At 40.7% G+C, this 18078-nt stretch overlaps 2 protein-coding genes across 5 annotated transcripts in view; both read left to right on the forward strand.

Moving 5' to 3' along the window:
• The window catches only part of aspscr1 (ASPSCR1 tether for SLC2A4, UBX domain containing), a gene marked incomplete in the record, with an annotated part of 14620 nt that extends 11713 nt beyond the window's left edge, over positions 1–2907 (forward strand). The window contains 3 exon segments of the mRNA XM_035660648.1: positions 98–167; positions 653–831; positions 2573–2907. Coding sequence (XP_035516541.1) covers positions 98–167; positions 653–831; positions 2573–2583 — 260 coding nt within the window.
• A 6284-nt stretch (positions 2908–9191) lies between these two features.
• LOC118327425 (myeloid-associated differentiation marker-like protein 2) lies at positions 9192–12113 on the forward strand. Of its 4 annotated transcripts, XM_035660785.1 has the most exons (4): positions 9192–9659; positions 9752–10024; positions 10123–10646; positions 11052–12113. In XM_035660785.1, exons 3-4 carry the CDS (start codon positions 10366–10368, stop codon positions 11695–11697), a joined length of 927 nt encoding a protein of 308 aa, XP_035516678.1. In that variant the 5' UTR covers positions 9192–9659; positions 9752–10024; positions 10123–10365; the 3' UTR covers positions 11698–12113. The 4 variants fall into 4 exon arrangements, with proteins under 4 accessions (XP_035516678.1, XP_035516676.1, XP_035516677.1 ...); XM_035660783.1 differs by having other exon boundaries at positions 9192–10024; XM_035660784.1 differs by having other exon boundaries at positions 9192–10019.
• Positions 12114–18078: the final 5965 nt, after the last annotated feature.

Consider the following 18078-nt stretch of genomic DNA (forward strand, 5'->3'; position numbering starts at 1 on the left):
TGTATTACTGAGGAATGTAATAAAACAAAACAATAGTTTACATTGTGTGACACTGTGTGTGTGTGTGTGTGTGTGTGTGTGTGTGTTTCCTCCACAGATTTTTACATAAAGAGAGAACTGCTTGAATCGTCTGTCTCGGCCTTGCAAGCAAATGAGTCCATTGCAAGGTACTGTATGTGTACGTGTGTGTGTGTGTTTGTTTTAATGTGTGCCTGGCCATGCGTGCATTTGGGTGTGTATATGCAGTTGTATCCCGCGGCAACCAGCCTATTTTCCTGTCACAAAGCTGTCATCATTGGAATCCCTTTGAGGTTCTGCCTAAACAGCAGGTGCCCCCATGCGCCCTCATTTCCTCCACACATGCACACGCACACACATAAACACACACACACACACACAACCATTTTCCAGTCCTTCTAAAGATAGAGCCTGTTTACCAAAAGTGACCCCCACCTGTTGTCCTTTCTGCTTCTTTAACAAGGTCACCCTTCTCCTCTGTTATGGATCTTGATCTCACTCAGTTGTTTAACTTCTGGCTCAAATCCTCGTGTAAAATGCTGCTTTAAATAGTTTGAATAGTTATTTCTCAAGAAACAAAAAATCAACAAGCTGCTTTCTTCAAAGCATCTTTTTTTCTCTTATCCCATCTCAGCTCCATGCTCCGGTCCCCGCTGACGCCCACGGGCTCCGAGGAGCCGCTTTCTCCTCCAGAGCCGAGTCTGGACACCAGCGAGTCCACGGAGGATGAGGAAGACCCCTCTGCACACACCCAGGCTGCTAAACCCACCAGGTCTGATCTGGGAAAGGTGCCCAAGTGGCTCAAGCTTCCAGGTGAGGATGGGACAGGATGTAGAGCACATGCACGCACTAAAACACTCACATACTCATTTAGAGGGCCCATGTGGTGACTGACAGCAAGTCATGTGGCCCTTCACTGCACTTTGTATATATTTATCATCTCTGGTGTCACAAAGAGCTCGTTGTGTTATTGACATTAGTTGAGAGTGCAAGTGAACCCCGTATGTCATAAATGATGAGTCAGCTCTGACTCAGGATGTAGAGCGGGTCGTCTACTACTAATAAGATTGAATGCAGTTCACATGCACCTACGTGTTACCATGGTTGTAAAATGATTGATAATTAGACAGCAATAACCAAAGCATCAGAAACTCCTCAAAGTCAAACTGGGCTTCATAAACTAACTGCAACAGATACACTATAAACTGGCTTAAGGAAACTTGCTAGCTTAGCAAAAATGTAGGCTAGAAACAATGAAACACTCTCAGTAGGAATGCTCTACATTCAAAAAGAATATGTGATGTTGTGAATATGTAATTTAGTCCTCAAATATAATAACCAAAACCCACTTTTACAAACAAAGTTTCCAGGGGTAAAAAAGTATTATATTCAAGCCAATACAGCAGCTTATAGGATCACTTCATTGACAGTTCATGATCAGCAGATTTCTTTAATAGGTAATTGAAACATGTATCTACTAAAGACCCAAAACAAACAGATCCAAACAGGCAAACACACCAGAGATGGATTTGAAAGCACCCTTACACACCCAACACAGAAACAAACATTTCACCCCTTCAGCCATCATCCTCAGAGATCACTTCCTTTTTTTTTTTTCTTTGTAGAGAAAGAACGGTGGTAAACACACACACACACACAAATCCCAAAACCACAGTCAATAGGAAATGGCCCTTTTGAAAGCAGAATTCCTCATGACTCAGAAGATAAGGATGCATGTTAGGATGAACCAATTAGTTCAGGATGGTCACCCCCTCCAGCCCAGGAGACCACTACAGACACTCAGGGGCCAGGCAGAGAGCCTGCTGCTGGGCCACATCACACAGCTCGAGCCCCTGTGGTCTGTCCAGGCACGGCGCTTTTCTGTTGTTCTATTGTGGTGTTTCTGGTGGTCACTGTATCGATGTTTTTGTTTAGGATAATGCTCCCTTTTCTCTCTCTTTCTGTCTTGTTTGTGTTTTTGTGCGTGTTTTATTTCTGGCTGATCTCCGTGTGTGTCCATGTGCGTCTTTTTAAGAAAGTTGTGGCTGCTTTCTCTTTCATGAGGAAAGTTAAAAGGAAAAGACTGACAGGGGAGGGGGGCTGAATCGGGAGTTATAGACTCCATGTGTGGAACGCTACAGTACAGAGGACACTTAAACACACACACACACACACACCATCAAAGACTGTTGAAGATGTCCAGTAGTTTAATATTAGATGTGACATGGGCGAGTATTGTGATGCGTCCTGGAGGAATTGAGATACACCTACAGTCTTCAACCATCTGGTGACCTTCTGGCTCATTAAAGCTCTGTATCTTTCTGCATCATGACAATCAGCATTGTGTTGACCACGTTTACACGTCACATGTTGCACCCGCTAAACAGCCGTCTCAGGTTTGTTTGTTTACACATCCAGTGTATTGATATGCTTTAAGTATTTCCCAAAATGTCGACCCATCGCTTGAAAGTTTGGCAGGACTGCAAATGTTTTTTTACTGTTAACTTGTATTGATGTTGACTGGCAGAGTGATTAATTGCTGTCTCTTGTGCAGGTAAGAAATAAGACTGCTGCTGTGTGTTGATGGGAGGACGTACCACGACAGACGTCTGACAAGCTGCTTGCAGACCGAGTGGAGCACTTAAACCTTTGCTGCGCTTTGATAACGGCTCAACTTTGTGACCGCAGCGGACCTAATCCGTTGTGGAAGAAGCCTGCACTTGACTAGGTTTTAAAACGGTCAAAATAATGAGATAAATGACTGAATATTTCATTGCTGAGAAGATGGTTGTGTTTCACTGCAGTTGGAGGAGAGAGTGCCGCAGAGGCTGTTTTTATTCAGCTGGTGAAGATGTAGTGAAAAGTGAATAAAGATTGTTGTACTAAAAACGTGTCTTATATTGTGTTGAAACATGTGGAGTTATTGAATTGTAAATGCTCAACTGGACATTTTATTTCTCATATTGTCATCCAGTTTGTTCTCAGAGTACACCATCACAGTTTTGTTTCAGTAGTTTATTACAGTATGTACTGAATCTCTCCCAGCCTTTGATACACCCTCAGAATGTTTTAGCGTTTTAATGACTTAAGAGGTTCAAGAGGAGTATTCTGTATTAATAGAGACCTTATGGCCTTTTCTTTGTGGATATGAAAAAAAAAACCTAAGTCTGGATATATAGATTTTATGTATATACAACTGTTTTATCACCTTTTTTTGAGTTCTCTGTGTTGAGAAATTCAAAGAAAGCTCCGACTGCAGTAACATCAGCTGTGTAAACTTCAACCTGGCTCACTTAAACTTGAACTTAATGCTGCGCTCTTTATCACAGAGATACGGCTAACTGCAGCATCTAATGCAAGACAGCTACATCAGCTAGCCTTAGCATCAGCTAAAACTAGACTTCTGGATTTATCTGTAGCTGCAATTGAAAAATATTTATTTGGTTAAACCAACGTATCTGTGAGTCTGTTATTCCACATGAATATGTCAGTAGCTGAATTCAGTCACGATGGACAACAAACCCCGACTAAGCTCCTAAAAGCTAACTAGCGTAGCAGGGTAGCAGTAACCACCAGCTTTTGACGCTAATGAAAAATATACTGTTTGATGTGGTTCAGCTACTTTTATTCCACATAATTGTATTAAATTGTGGATTTATTTTATTATTTCAGTATAAGTAGTAGCAGATGAACAGGCACACACAGACAAAGGAGATATATTTAATCATTATGACAAAGAAAACTAATTTTATTTGGATTAATGCATTTCCCCTCTTGCATTCTCAGAAGATTATCCAAAGATAATAAGTGCAGTAGTTATATAGTTTAGCTCTCCAGTATATGTTGAAAAAGAAGAAGGACAGTGAGGGAAAGTAATAGGAATATATGATGGTTTGTATTTGAGGTTACACCGGAGACAAATGGGCGGATCTGTCAGTCACAGCCATATCGGAGGCACTGTATCTGTCTGTCTGTCTGTGGGTTTGAAATTAAGTGAATGGAGTTGTTAAAGAGCAGCTCGACATTTTTCAGGTGGTTCTCTTGAACCATGGAGACGACTGCTTTGATCTAACAGAACAGACCTCATGATAACACACAGCCATGCAGCCTCTGACTCTCACAGGCCTTCAGTTATATGACCATCCTCAGGTAATAGTAAATAAGCAGCACGCCGCCATATTTTCACATGTCACCGTCACACACACACACACACACTTAGAGCACGTTCCTCAGCCCTCTCTCCTGCTGCCTCCACATTCACTTCGTAGCTGCAAGAGGAACTTCAAAAAGAGGCCGAACACAGAGGGGAGCAGGACTGTGTGTGTGTGTGTGTGTGTGTGTGTGTTGTGGGAGTGTGAGGGAGGAGTGCATTCCATCCACTTGTCTCTCTCTCTCTCCCCCTCTCTGTCTCCCTCTCTCTGTCTCCCCCTCTCTCTGTCTCCCTCTCTTTTGGTCTCTCTCTCTCCCTCTCTCTCCCTCTCTCCCTCTCTCTCTCTCTCTCTCTCTCTCTCTCTGTCTCGCTTGCAAATTAATTACTTCCAACTGCCCCTGGAGTCTTTGATGCCAAATAAAGCGATGGGCACTTACAGTAGAGAGGCTGTTAATAGAGTTTGTGTTGGTGAAACTTACAGTTTCTGCCTCACACCATTTAACATTTACACATAGAAACTACCTTGCAAATAAGACATTTTAGATATTCTTGTCTAAAAACAATTTTTCCATGATTTATTTGACATTCAAAGGCTGTAATCAAAAGCCCGGTTGTCAACACATGGGGCCACAGGGTCTTTTTAAGCTGCAGCACTGCTGCTTTGCTCCAACAGCGGCCCCTGGTGGCAGATACAGCAACAACAAGTGGTTCCTCAAGACCACAGCCGCCTTCGTAAGGAGAGAGATGGAGCTATCAGTAAAAAACTTTTGCATTCTTGTTCTGTTTCTACAATAATACATTGTCTAAAATGTAGTCATAACCAATTAAAACCTGTAGAAATCACCGGAGCAGATTACAGATGTGTTGTCATCTTTTTTTAGGTTTGATATGAAATGAAAGTTGGCTTTGTTAGTGTGAGGAAATGCTAAATAAAAGTAAACTGCAGTAGCTACAATATGGAAAAGCATGCTGATTTAATTTTATTTTAAAATATCTATTTGAAGGACTCTTCCAGATATTGATAAATTGAAATGGTTAAAAATACGTAATTCATGATTAGAATATTAATAGTAATTTGTTAAACTGTGCATTTTGTTTAACATTGAAGCATAATGTACCCATCAGTTGAGCCTTGTTTGGGGATTATAATAAATAAAACATTTTAAACAATAAAAACTAAACTGAAATGAGCAAACTCTCTCTAAAAATTCAAAACAAAATAAAAAAAATAAAAACTAATGAAAAATACAAATACTACAATAATTCTGCAATGAAGGCATCTATTGTGATTTTTGCATTAATGTAACAACGGCATATATCTAGTGTCTAATACATTTTATTGACAGAAGTACTACTACTACTAAAAAATAATACCATAATAATAATAAAATAATAGAAATAATAATAATCTGCCTTCTTAACCACAGTTTGTGCCTCTTATATTCATCGTATATTCGTATACTCGTATATTCATCATTATATTAGAGTAACACAGCCATGTTATTGTGGCCCAATAGTGACACAGGAAGGAAATAAATAAATAAATGAGTGATCATGATTAAACAATAAACATTACATAAAGCCCAGACCTTTCATTACTACTTTCATTAGTCATCATGTGACAACATGTCATCATTTTGTCGTGACTTGAATGCAGCTGTTGTGTACATTTGTAGATGAATGAGTGAAACACGGGCTGTCACACTCCTGCAGATGGAGACAGAGACCTGGGGAGTGCAGAGGATCATCAGACGGGAGGATAGTTACAGTTGGACTCACTGTTGGAATCTCTGCTGCTGTAACATTACACACACACACAAAGACAATGAATTAAAACTCAGGTCATGATTTAGGCCATGTGGGCGTTTACAGGGTTAGTGGTAGGTGCCTTTGTTCTAAAGGTGACTTAGGTTGTTATATATAAAACTGCAATATATTAGAAAAAAAAGATGTCTGTGGAATTTAAGTTTTTTGTGGACCATGCTGTGACGTCTCCTAAATACATATAAACGTACCATAAACGTACAGTGTCTCTCAAAGCTCGTCGTATTGTCCAACCTTTCAGACAGCCTTTGATTTACATTAATTACCATAAAAAATAAAAGAAATTCACACAGTGACTGTGTGAATTTTATTGTTGCATGGTAAGACAGTGCAGACTTTTCAAACCAGTCTGTCCTTACAGATTGTCACCATGTGACAATAATGTAACTCTAAAGTTGGTAAAAGCAGACACAGCGGTCAGCGTGATGGATTTCAATCACTTTACAGTTTTTGCAAATTTACTAAAAACAGTGGTTAACTGGAAGGATGGGAAATATATTCAGATACGCAAAACATAGCCATATATTTGAAAAATGTCTAATTTAAAGTATATGTTATTCATCGTACTGTAATTAGGTTAAGACGTGTAATGTAATCCTTTAAAACTTGGCACCAAAATAGAGCTGCTGCAAAGGTTATTAAAGTTATGTTCACTTTCCCGGGACACTATGGTCCTTTACTGGCTTTTGTTATTTGTTTGTTTCATATTTTTGGCTTAAACACACATACAGCAATTGTTTAGCTGTAGAAGGACCTTTAAAGCTGCAGTGATCAATATTTTTATATTAACAACGGAACGAATGACAATGTGTAACGTGAAAGGCATCAAACCCACAGAGGATTACCACTACATACAAACTCAAACCCCTTTTTTTACTGCAGACATTGAGAGAAATTTCAGAGTAGAAGTCTCACATCTGTACCTTGACATTCTGACAGTGACTGATATGACTGAAATCAGCACATCTATGACTACATGCAGACTCAAAATCTACCATTTTACTGTGAACATTTAGAGAGATTCCACATTAAAAGGCCCACATTCATACCTTGAAACTGGGTTGCAGAAACACATTGACATGACAATTAAGAACCACTCTAAATACATGTATAAAACATCCTAACGTTAGGAAGTCTTACATTTTGTAAACTAAAAAATATGGTATTACAATAAATACTCATCTTACCATGATGACAAGTACCCCACAGCTACTTCAATCCTTCTGTTGTATCACACCTACTTTATATTTAATGTCCACCCTGTCAGATTTGCTGTTTCAGGTCCTCCTTATTTTGAAATACTAACAATATATTGATTATTGTGTGTACATGTATTAATGTACATGAAGTACATTAATACAATATAAGAGAAACTTTATAGCTGTCATAGCGAGCACATAGTGAGTTGTTGGGTGACAGAAGAGCTTCAGTGCTCCTTTGCATTGATTTTACATGCTGTGGAACAACATTCACTATTCTTCTTCTGATTTGTGCTGGATTTTTATATATTTATTTCAGGGTCTTTTGGGGGACTCCTATAGTGACTCACACTGGTACTGTATCTGCTTATAGTGACAACTACACAATTCTTCTCCCTTCACATGTGCAGTGTGCCTGTCAATCTCTGCAAGATCCCTCCCCAGCTGTGAAGTGATAGATTTGGGTCCAATCATACTTTCATGAGCTTAGGTTCATGAGACATGCTAGAATTTGAATTCTGGATCCCAGGATGTTAAGACCCTCTATTACAAGATATTCCCTAATTTGGGGGTCTGTCGATGGTGTTGGTTAGTGTGAACATGTCTTTTCAAAGTCTCCTATTAACGTTTAGATTGGTTGGCATATGGTACTGTGAATGATGGCACTTGATTCAGATCATTGTTATACTCACACAGTGACCCCTTGTTCCCTTTATGGAAACATCTGCATTCATTTACACAATCATTTCTAACTTTGTCCTGTAATTGATCACATGTTTGTATATAATCTGCACTTTTCAAAACAGTATTAGGTAGGAAAATGTGACCTAATGAGACATGGACATTAAGTGTGAAAACATGTAAAGCTGTAAGATCAAGCCAAGGAACACAGATGAGTTTGAAGATGAATAAATACTGTTGATAAAGGTTTTCCAGGCATGAGTCTCTTGTAGTCTCTACTGACCACAGCAATATCTTGATGACCTAAACTTGCCTTTCTCTGTAGAATCAGTGCTCAGTGCTTGCAGGGCGCAACAAATATTGAAAGTACAAAACACAATCACTGCTAATAATTAAATTGCTGCCAGTAGATCTCCCCTGGTCACTCGCTGTCAGAGACTTACACACTGTGGTTTGACATTGACATGTAATTAATTTGAAGGGGAAATATGCAGACACCAACATCCTGATGTCTTATGTGGGAGGACATCCCTCTGTGTTGTTAATGGTAACTATGGGCCCCTCTGTGTCGCCCTCAAAGGCAAGACTGATTGTGACTCTGCCTGCAAGGAAACATTCATAGCTTTAAGCATGTAGGCCTACTCGCTTATCAGCATATCTCAGAAACTGTACAGTAACATAACTCAAACTCTCACATAGCTAATTACTCACGTTATGGTTTGATTTGTGTTTATGCTTTATTATCTCTTTAACAAACACTTTTAACGCTGGTTTATTTAATGTTGTACAAGAGTGAATGCTGCCATACTCTATTGATATGGTAATTGTGGTTGTAGTTATTAATTTGATTGTTAATTAGAGTTCCAGTTTTATATTTCAATATCTTATGAGACTAAATCAGCTAATTGTTTCTCGTTTCGGGGGTGTTCCCCCAGATGAATTTTAATATTAAGTAAACTTATTATTAGTTTACTTAATTTGATCATTTTAAAAGCCAAAGTTAATAGATTGCATTGTTTTTCCAATCAGTGTGATGAAAATAAATAGCTTTTGATACAGATGTAACATCTCTCTGGTCACTTTTACACTCGATTAGAATTCAGATTCAACGTCATTATTGGCCCTGATCTGTACATGGCTTGACCTCATCGGGTCAGTTATCGCATCTCATTCCACAGCGTCTGTAATGTGTCTGCATGCCCCGACTCCACACCCACCACATGTACACATCCCTCCGACACTCATGTGGTGATGGCCCAACCCAAAATAACTTCCATTCTGGTCTGACTGACCTGCAGCAACCCCCTCCCCACAGAGCAGAGAGGGACAGTGAGGAAGGAGAAAGTTTTAGAGGAAGCGTGTGTGACAGAGAGAACATAAGAAGATGAGAATTGACATTTGAGGAGAGCTAATGGTGTCTCACATGGCCACATGGATTCACACAATGAGCATGCACAGCAACAGATAACGTACAAAACATATCGGGATAACTGATCCGAGAAGGAGATTCCAAGTCTGGATTGGACCATTTCAGCTAAAGGGTTGGATTGGACCAGATCCTGTTGCGGTTCTGAAGGAGCTGTTTCCCAGAAGACTCGAATCAACTGGCAACTGCTGGTTAAACATCCTGGACTTACGGGATCTACAAGTTCTCAAAATAGAGGGATTAACTAACATCAAAACACAACTACAGTGGAGCGGGACCCATCTTTCCTGCTTTGCCGGCTGCGCAGTGCTGAGTGTGGATATTTGTGATTGATGAGTCAGTGTGATCTCTCAGCAGAAAGGTGAGTGTATGTACCAGTCTGGACAGTTTGAGAGATTTCCCCCGTGTTTGTTACACTTTATGTCTGTGCAATGCTATGATTCATCAACACAGAAATAGAATTCAGAAAGTCCCCACCAAGTCTGGGGGTGGCGGCAGAAATAATGCATCCAAAACCCGGAGCCCATCCACCCAACACCAGGTTACAATAGACACCTTAAAACTCCTGAGCACCCGGATATCCTGCCACATGTTTATCAAGGTCTCTGCAAGTTTCAAGATTGTTTGAGTAGGAAAGCAGAGACATTAGTTTATCATTGAAGAAGCTTTCCAGCGACATAACAGTGTGGTGGACCGACATAAAGACTGCTTTATGAGAGAGGTGAGGTAAGAGTACACAGCGCTAAGATTGAAGCTGAATGATTTCTTTAAATGTAAATTCAATGAAAATGACTGTTTCAAGCTTTTTTGCTTTTCTTTCATAGATATCTTCAAGACAAAGACTCCAAGCTGGACTGTGGGTGTCACAATCACATCTTTTGCACGAGGACACTCCTCGGTTTAGTTTTTTGTTGGGACTGGCTTGAACTTGAGCTAAAACTTTAAGCCGTTTAGACTTTAAACTCCACATCATCCTCTCCTGTGAAACCAGTGGACCTTCAGAATCGCTTTGGGGGCCTGAAGGCTTTACGTCTTAAAGATCTCACTGTAGACTTTATTTCCCAGTTATGGATTCACAGGGGGGTCCTTACCTCAACAAGAGGGCCCTCTGCTCGCCTCTGGGCGCTGCCCGCCTCTGTCAATTGGCTATGGGCTGTGCTGTGATTGCCATGGTAACCCACAGTGCCGGCTACAGCGGTTCACATGGTGTGTTCTGTATGGCGGCATGGTGCTTCTGCTTCGCCATGTCGGTCGTGGTGTTCTTCCTGGATGCTACTCGTCTCTACAGCTGCCTACCCGTATCCTGGGACAACCTCACTGTCACATGTGCTGCCTTTGCGACGCTCATGTAAGTCACAGATTTAGGTGTAACGAGGTCAAACACTTTTACTTTACTTCACTGACTCATTAATTATCAGACACAGACCTTTTTTTGCGATTTTCTCTGCCACTTCCACTTCTTCCTACACACTTCACAGCCCATTCATTCAAATACAGACACCAGCGGTGTTCAGTTAGTTGCAATCTGAAATTTCACCGCTAGATGCCACTAAATCCTGTACACTGGACCTTTTGTGGAAGTGAAAGTATTGTTTGTTCACTGAGCTGCTATATAATTCATATTTTTAAATTAACAATGGATCAAATGATAAGTGTAAGAGGAAGGGGGTCTTTGCCGTTCCCATCAGCAGTTCCTTCTTGGTTTTGTTTTGGTTCACTCTCACCGCTCTCACTGCCTCTTCTTCTCCTGCAGGTATGTGACAGCCTCTGTGGTCTACCCGCTCTTCTTTGTCCGATCCGAGTGCCCCTACGCTGGCTGTGATGTCCGAAATTTCCGCATTGCTGTGACCGTCTGCTCCATCCTGGGTACTCTGGCCTATGGTGCTGAAGTGGCCTTGTGCCGAGCCAGGCCAGGCCAGACTGTGGTGGGCTACATGGCCACCGTGTCCGGCCTCCTCAAAGTCGTTCAGGGCTTTGTGGCCTGCATCATCTTTGGAGCTTTGGCCAACAGGAGCGAGTATTCCCGTTATGTCGCCACAATCTACTGCGTTGTCGTCTACGCTTTCTGCTTCACTCTGACTGCTCTCGTGGTCGTAATGACTGTGTGCGGGCGGACCAAGGCCGTGCGCTGCATGTCCTTTGACCGCTTCGTGGTGGTCTGCACCCTCCTGGAAGTTCTGCTCTACCTGAGTGCATCAGTGGTGTGGCCGGTTTTCTGCTTTGACAATAAATATGGATCTCCATGGAGACCGTCGTCATGCCCTCAGGGCAACTGTCCGTGGGACAGCAAGGTTGTGGTGGCTGTGTTCTCCTTTGTCAACTTTGGACTGTATGTGGCTGACCTGATCTACTCTCAGAGGATGCGATTGGTCTCCTCACATACTAGATCACGAGTGTAGCAGCATATGGAAGCACCTTTCACATTACTGGCTTAACAGGTTTAAGTTATTTATCTGCTTCACTGTTTATTGTGTTTGTGCATTTTTTTGATACTTAAAGACAAAAAATATTGAGAGGGAGAGAGGAGTCAGTCCCAGGATACCACGGGTGCTGCACATGGTCTACTGTTGAGGCTCCCAGACACCCCGAATGTGAAAGCACTGTGGAATGTGAACAAGGAATGTTACCACTACAACCCTTCTACCACACCCCACAGAGGTGACACCCCATCTCTTTAACTCACCCCTCTTGCAGTCTGAAAGATTTTGGGAGAACAGCCAGCCTCATCGAAGCAGCCAGAGTCTATAAACCAGCCAAATCCTCATAAACCAAGACACTCCTTCTATTCTTGACCTGCGGCATAACACACACACACACACACTTACTTGCTGCTTGTATTTCGTTTCAAATAATATATAAAAGTCTTGAAATATAAATAGTAAATCTGGCATTGGCATCCTTGGCATCTCTGTCATCTGCAAACCCTACACCAGGGATCGACGGACATTACCCAGGCTACCAAAAATAAACACAAGCCTTCTGCACTCATATTGAAGCCATGAGACAGCATTTATACGAGGATAGTGTCTTTAAAACCTCTTTATGAAAAAGTACAGGCCATTTCAAGTTCACTGTTAATATGACCTGCAGTTTGAGATACCACGTTTCAAAACACACAAACAGAGTTGCACAACTTGAATATGTCACTGTGACCAAAGAATGTCACAGAAGATAGGTACAGGTCAAATGTAAAAAAACCAACATTTTTAACATTTAAAATGTACTATATTTACACTGGCAGTTCCAAATGACCTGTGTGGTATTTGGTTGCATGTTTTTTGTAGATATTAAGACGATGAGATGTAATGCTACACCAAAATAAACTTATTTTTGAATGCAAGTCTCCAAACACAGATACTGGTACATAATTAGACATAGATTTAAAGCTGATATAAATAAAAATTTGTGTATGACAAAGATGACAAACCCACAGAGAATTACACTCTGCACTCTCATGTGGTTTTAGTTTAATAGCCCACAACTTTACAGTTTTGATTCACTCTCACCTCTCTCATGGCGTCCTTTTCGGCTGCAACATGGACAGCTGTTTTAGTGAAAAAGCTCTGATCAAACCATACTGCTCTAACAACAGTCAGACAAAGTTAGCCACTAGCTGGTGGACATTTAACAGCTAAAGAGAGATATTTCTCTCTGGAGTTGGTGGAGACCAAAAACAGAGATAAAAGAGAGTGAATGTTCGCCAGGTCTCCTGAAACATCAGTCCACATGTGTGATCATGTTGTTTCATGTGGTCTGGACGTGTAAATAAGCAACTGTTAATGTAATAAAAATGTAATAATATGACAATGTTGTGTTCTGAGATTGTTGTGCTGCCCTTAAGTAGCCAAATCAATTAATACAGGTTTGGAGATAACAATACAAACATATGCATCATAAAATAAAAAAGGTCCAACAATATTCCATATACAATACAGTTCCGTCTGTCTTTGGGTTAGTGCCTAACCTGGGGGTCAGGAACCCTCACTGGAAGTTGCCCAACGCCACTTAATCAGGGATCATCAGTTTACTCAATGATAGGAAAGGGTCCCTGCAGTAAGGTTGGGAAACACTGGTTTAGCGCATTGTTTTCTTCTACTTGTCATCACATAAATAAGATTACTCTTACTGTTAGGGTGGTGTGCAACTCCATCCTCTAAGTACAATGCACAACTGTGTAAAATCACCTTTAAATGTACTTCTCAAATTATCTTCAGTGGGGTCTTCTGTTTGTATGCAGCAAAAGTCAATACATTAAAGGTTTAGTTTATAATATGTCTTGTATTTACCTCCCTCTTTTGCTCCTATCCTTTTTATCACCTCTTCTCTCTTCATTTTTATGTCTTACTCTGAGTACATAATCCAACAGATTGTCATAAATTCTTGACCAGATCACTTTGTTCCTAGACAGTGTGAATTTATACCCCACTATCCCTGCACACACTGGGGGTAAAGGAGGAGAACATGCTCTGTCAGCACTTCTATCCTCTTGTTCCACAGGAATAAAACAGAAAAAGACATGTGGTTGCCACAATTTATTCTTTCCAGTCTCCTTTTCTGTTGATTAAGATTTCTCTCTCTCATTCTCTTGTCTAACTCTGTCTTCACCCTCCCTCCCTCCATTTCTCTCTCACACCCTCCTCCTCCTCTCCATCCTTCACTCCTCTCTGCTTTGGTCACCTCAGTGAATCTCATCTCTCTAATCCAGGATCAATGTATTCCCCTGTCACATCTGTGAGTGCTATGGATGTAATATATTAAGTCCTCGGGAAGCCACTGTACCACAGCATACGTAAGGCAAGACTGTCTTGGTGCTCAGCAGCAAATCCAACACCAGTTGGCTGCTCTTGCATCCAAATCTGTCTGAGACCACAGAGAACGTCACTGTGTGTCTTAGAGATTTGCTATTTTAGAGATTGTGACAATTTTTGTAAATTAGAAAGTAAATACAAGTGAATAATATGTACATACAGAAAGAGCAGATGAACAGTGGATTTATGTACACTGTTTTTTTAAACGCTATAAATAACGTGTTGTTGAACTAACATTTTTATATATATTGTGTGTGTGGGTTTGTTTCTTTTTAAAAGTATTTTCAACCTTTGATAAATCCTGCATGATTTCTAATGATGTCTGGAAGCAGCGCTCTGCACTCTTATCCTGATTAATAATTCACCAATAGTAAGTAAGATATACCATGAGCAGAACGTGTTTAGATCCCAGAGAAAGCTACCACTGAAACTGACAGACAGTGTTACCACAAAGCAATCTGTAGCTCACTGAGGCCTGTGTACTTCCTGCTCCTCTGCAGAGCCCCATTTAGCAGCTGTTCCATGCTGGGCACTCATTTTACTTCTCACTCCCTGCAGGACTCTGTCTTAAACATAGCTGTGTTTCCACATACACACACACACACACACACACACACACAGCCTACAGCGTGTGAACTCTTCTGACAGAGATGAGCTGTGACAGGTGTCCATCATAACCGTCCCTTCCTGAATCTCTAGCCAGGGGGACATGGAGGGACAAGGGACTGCTGGCTCGCTGTCGTGACTAATCTCTGATGGCGCATGTTGCTGATGTCAGCTTGCCCCCGTAGCTCTTGGCTCTGGTTTTGCCAAATGTTGTGTGGAACGTTATTGAGGGCTAAATCCTTGGTCCCAGAGGACTTGAATCTATGCCTGCCCCACTAGCCTAGCATCCTGTAGGAAGCTACTGTATACAACTCACAGTAATCCCAAAGTAGAATCAAAACCTGGGGTTTTACTTTTAACAATTTTTGGGATTTAACCATTTCTGTGATCCTAAGATACGCTAATAAAGTAACTTTTTGTCATTATTGGGAATATTACACCAGTGTAAGTGCAATCTTCTCTGTTTGTATATTGGTTTTAGGTCTATGGTGGGCATTGAGACCCTTTTGGGATATTTTTGGGAAACACGAATAAATAGATTCTTAAAAGAAAAAAGTGAAGCAAATTTTATTCTTTTTTTCCAGTTGATAAACACATCCCCCTTTCAGCTTAATTTCCTCTAGAAGGGCAAAGTACAGAGACAACCAGCCTGGTAACCTTTTAGTACTCTGTCGCCATGTTGGTGGACACCAGTGAACCAACAAAAGAAAGCAACAAATATCCTCCTGGCTACAGTTTGTCCCCTTCAACCTTCTGTTTATCTCGACACCCTCATCTAATTGGGTAATTTCATTCTCACTCTAATACCTAATAATCTAATACAGTTTCCATATTTCCACATTGTACAGCTTTCGTTCTCCACATATTCTTTTGGGATTTTCATCCTGATTTGTCTGTGAGATTTTGTGATGTGCTGTGGGAAATCCTTTATTAGTTTTGAGGTTTTACATAAAATTGATAGCTGACATTACACTGGATGCCTTCACTTCTGTGCTGTCATTTCCTCTGGATTCAGTCTTGTCTCGGACTCATTCTTGTCACTCATCCTTGTCTCAGACTGCAGGAGGGAGGTGCATGCACACTTGGGAAAGATTTTCTGTCTGTCTGTGATATTAAATATGCACATCTTCTCTCACTCAACAAAGCTACTTCGCTCTCTCCGGCATTTTATCAATCCTGTTCTCTTGTTCTTATGTTGTCAAGTACACACAAACACACAAACATGTATACACACCTCTGGGCCCTAATCACTGGAAGCAATGGATTGTTGTGAACGCTTCACCAAGATCCGCTTGTTGCTGCGTGGCAAAAAGGAAAAAAAAAACAGATTTGTTCACTGTGGTATTTTTAATAAATCTCTTGGGGTTTTGTCAAAAAAAGAAAGACCGAATGAGTGTTGTCACGCCTCAGCACACATGCCGCGTCTGAGTGATAGATAGTACAGAGGCAGGCAGTGGTAAATTGACTTTGTGTGTGTATGTGTCTGACTGAGAGACAGAGTTGCAGGGATACGTCAATGAAATTTTCAGCTTGCTTGAGATTAGGTTTGGAGAACAGTTTTGTGGGTAATTATTCCACAAACCGATGCAACAAGGGGAAGAAGGCACTGTGCTGTAAACCCTTTATACACCACTCCATCTGTTATTATGCACTTTGTAACATCAGAAGGCAATGAATCATCATATTGTTCCCTAATTCCCTAAAATCTTCTGTTTTATTCAGAGAAAAAATACATACTGGACGAGACAGTCAGACATCTTTTACCTCAAAACCTCTCTTTCTGACAATACTTGACGAATAATAAGGTCATGTCCTCAGTATTGTTGAGGGAATCCAAGAGGTTTCACTGGCATAAGGAGGAGTTTACTTTTTGCAAGTACAGACAAAACCATTACATATGACTGGCTTCTTATATAATATCTTTAAATTAATTCATCTTCAATTCCAGGGAGGACTTCATAAAGTTGGGAGACTCACAAAAGACAGAAAAAAGAATGGACAAAATCAAAGTAGCAGAGGTTGAGACATCCTGACTTTTAGTCGCTATTATGGGTCAAGCTCCAAAAACACTGGATCCTACTTTTACCATGATGCAACTTGATAGCATATTTTATCAGAACCCCATTGCCTCCTGAATGCCTTGTCTTGACTTCTTTTAAACCCCACGCCACCAGTTTATAACGCAGACTTTCTGTAAAACGTCTCATATCCAAACCGAGATTACCCTGATGACGTCATAGTGATGCCATCATTAATCAACTATAAAACATTTCTGCAGAACCACAGAAGAAATTATACAACCGTTTCCACAGGCTGAGTAGTATTTCCTGTCACGAGTAAACTGAATTTAATAAGCAAACTGGGTGGAGCTCCGCTTTAAAATACAACAGAGTCAAGAGATTTAGTATTTGTCCATATAAATTGTTTTTGAAACAGTCATTAAAGAAGATAAAATTGACAGAATATATGATTCAACCGCTAAATAAATTTCCATTTCAAAGTGTTTAGGTAAACACCTGTAAAGAATAAACTGATATCACTGGGCCCAGCTGACTGAAGAGGAAGAGGAAGAGGAAGAGAAAGAGTATACTAACAGCTGGTGCTGTTGGAGCGGCATGCATTCTGCTTTATATATAGACAGCAGCATGCGCAATCCCTCAATCTGCATTCCTGTTCAACAGCACTGTGAGAAAATAAATGGAACGAGGTCCCCTAAAGGAGACATACAGTACCTCTTGTGAAGTGTAAATTTAGTCTGGCATGGCAATGTATGGCATGAGAAACACGGGGAGGAAGATACAGGCAGATAGACAGGAGGGTCAGTCCTATTAAAATGTGCAGAGGGAAGATTTTAGCATCAAACTGACAGTTACAGGCCAAGTTCATGGCTAATTTTAAGAATATGCATTGGTGTGGTACCAAGGGATAGGCAGCCAAACTGTATTCCAATGCTGTGGCTCATTAAAGTACACACCATCCGATTCTGCTTTATTTCAGATTCTGTCAAATCTAAGGGGAGAGGAAGAGGCACTGGTCTACGGTCTCCTGTTAGAATAACAATCCTTCATTCAAATTCAGGTCCCTCAAATATCACAAGCCACTTCTGTTTTGGTGAGTCATCTTCAAATCTCAGTGCATTCACATTCAAAATAATGAACACTGAACATGTGCCCAGTTCGTTCTGGTGGAAGATATTTCTGTTGGCATGTGAGAAGGTGGCATGCTGTCTCCAGAGGCAATAGTTTCTGGCGTGTCAACTGCACCTGTATAAACCACACCTGATGTTTTTTACTGTATTTTACTTGGGAAATCATAAAATCAATTTCAAGTTCAGTTAAGAACCAATTCAATTCAATTTTTCAATTC

The sequence above is a fragment of the Morone saxatilis genome, unplaced genomic scaffold (assembly GCF_004916995.1).
Source record: "Morone saxatilis isolate NCDOM2014 unplaced genomic scaffold, NCSU_SB_2.0 Contig17, whole genome shotgun sequence".
Lineage (NCBI taxonomy): Eukaryota > Metazoa > Chordata > Actinopteri > Moronidae > Morone > Morone saxatilis.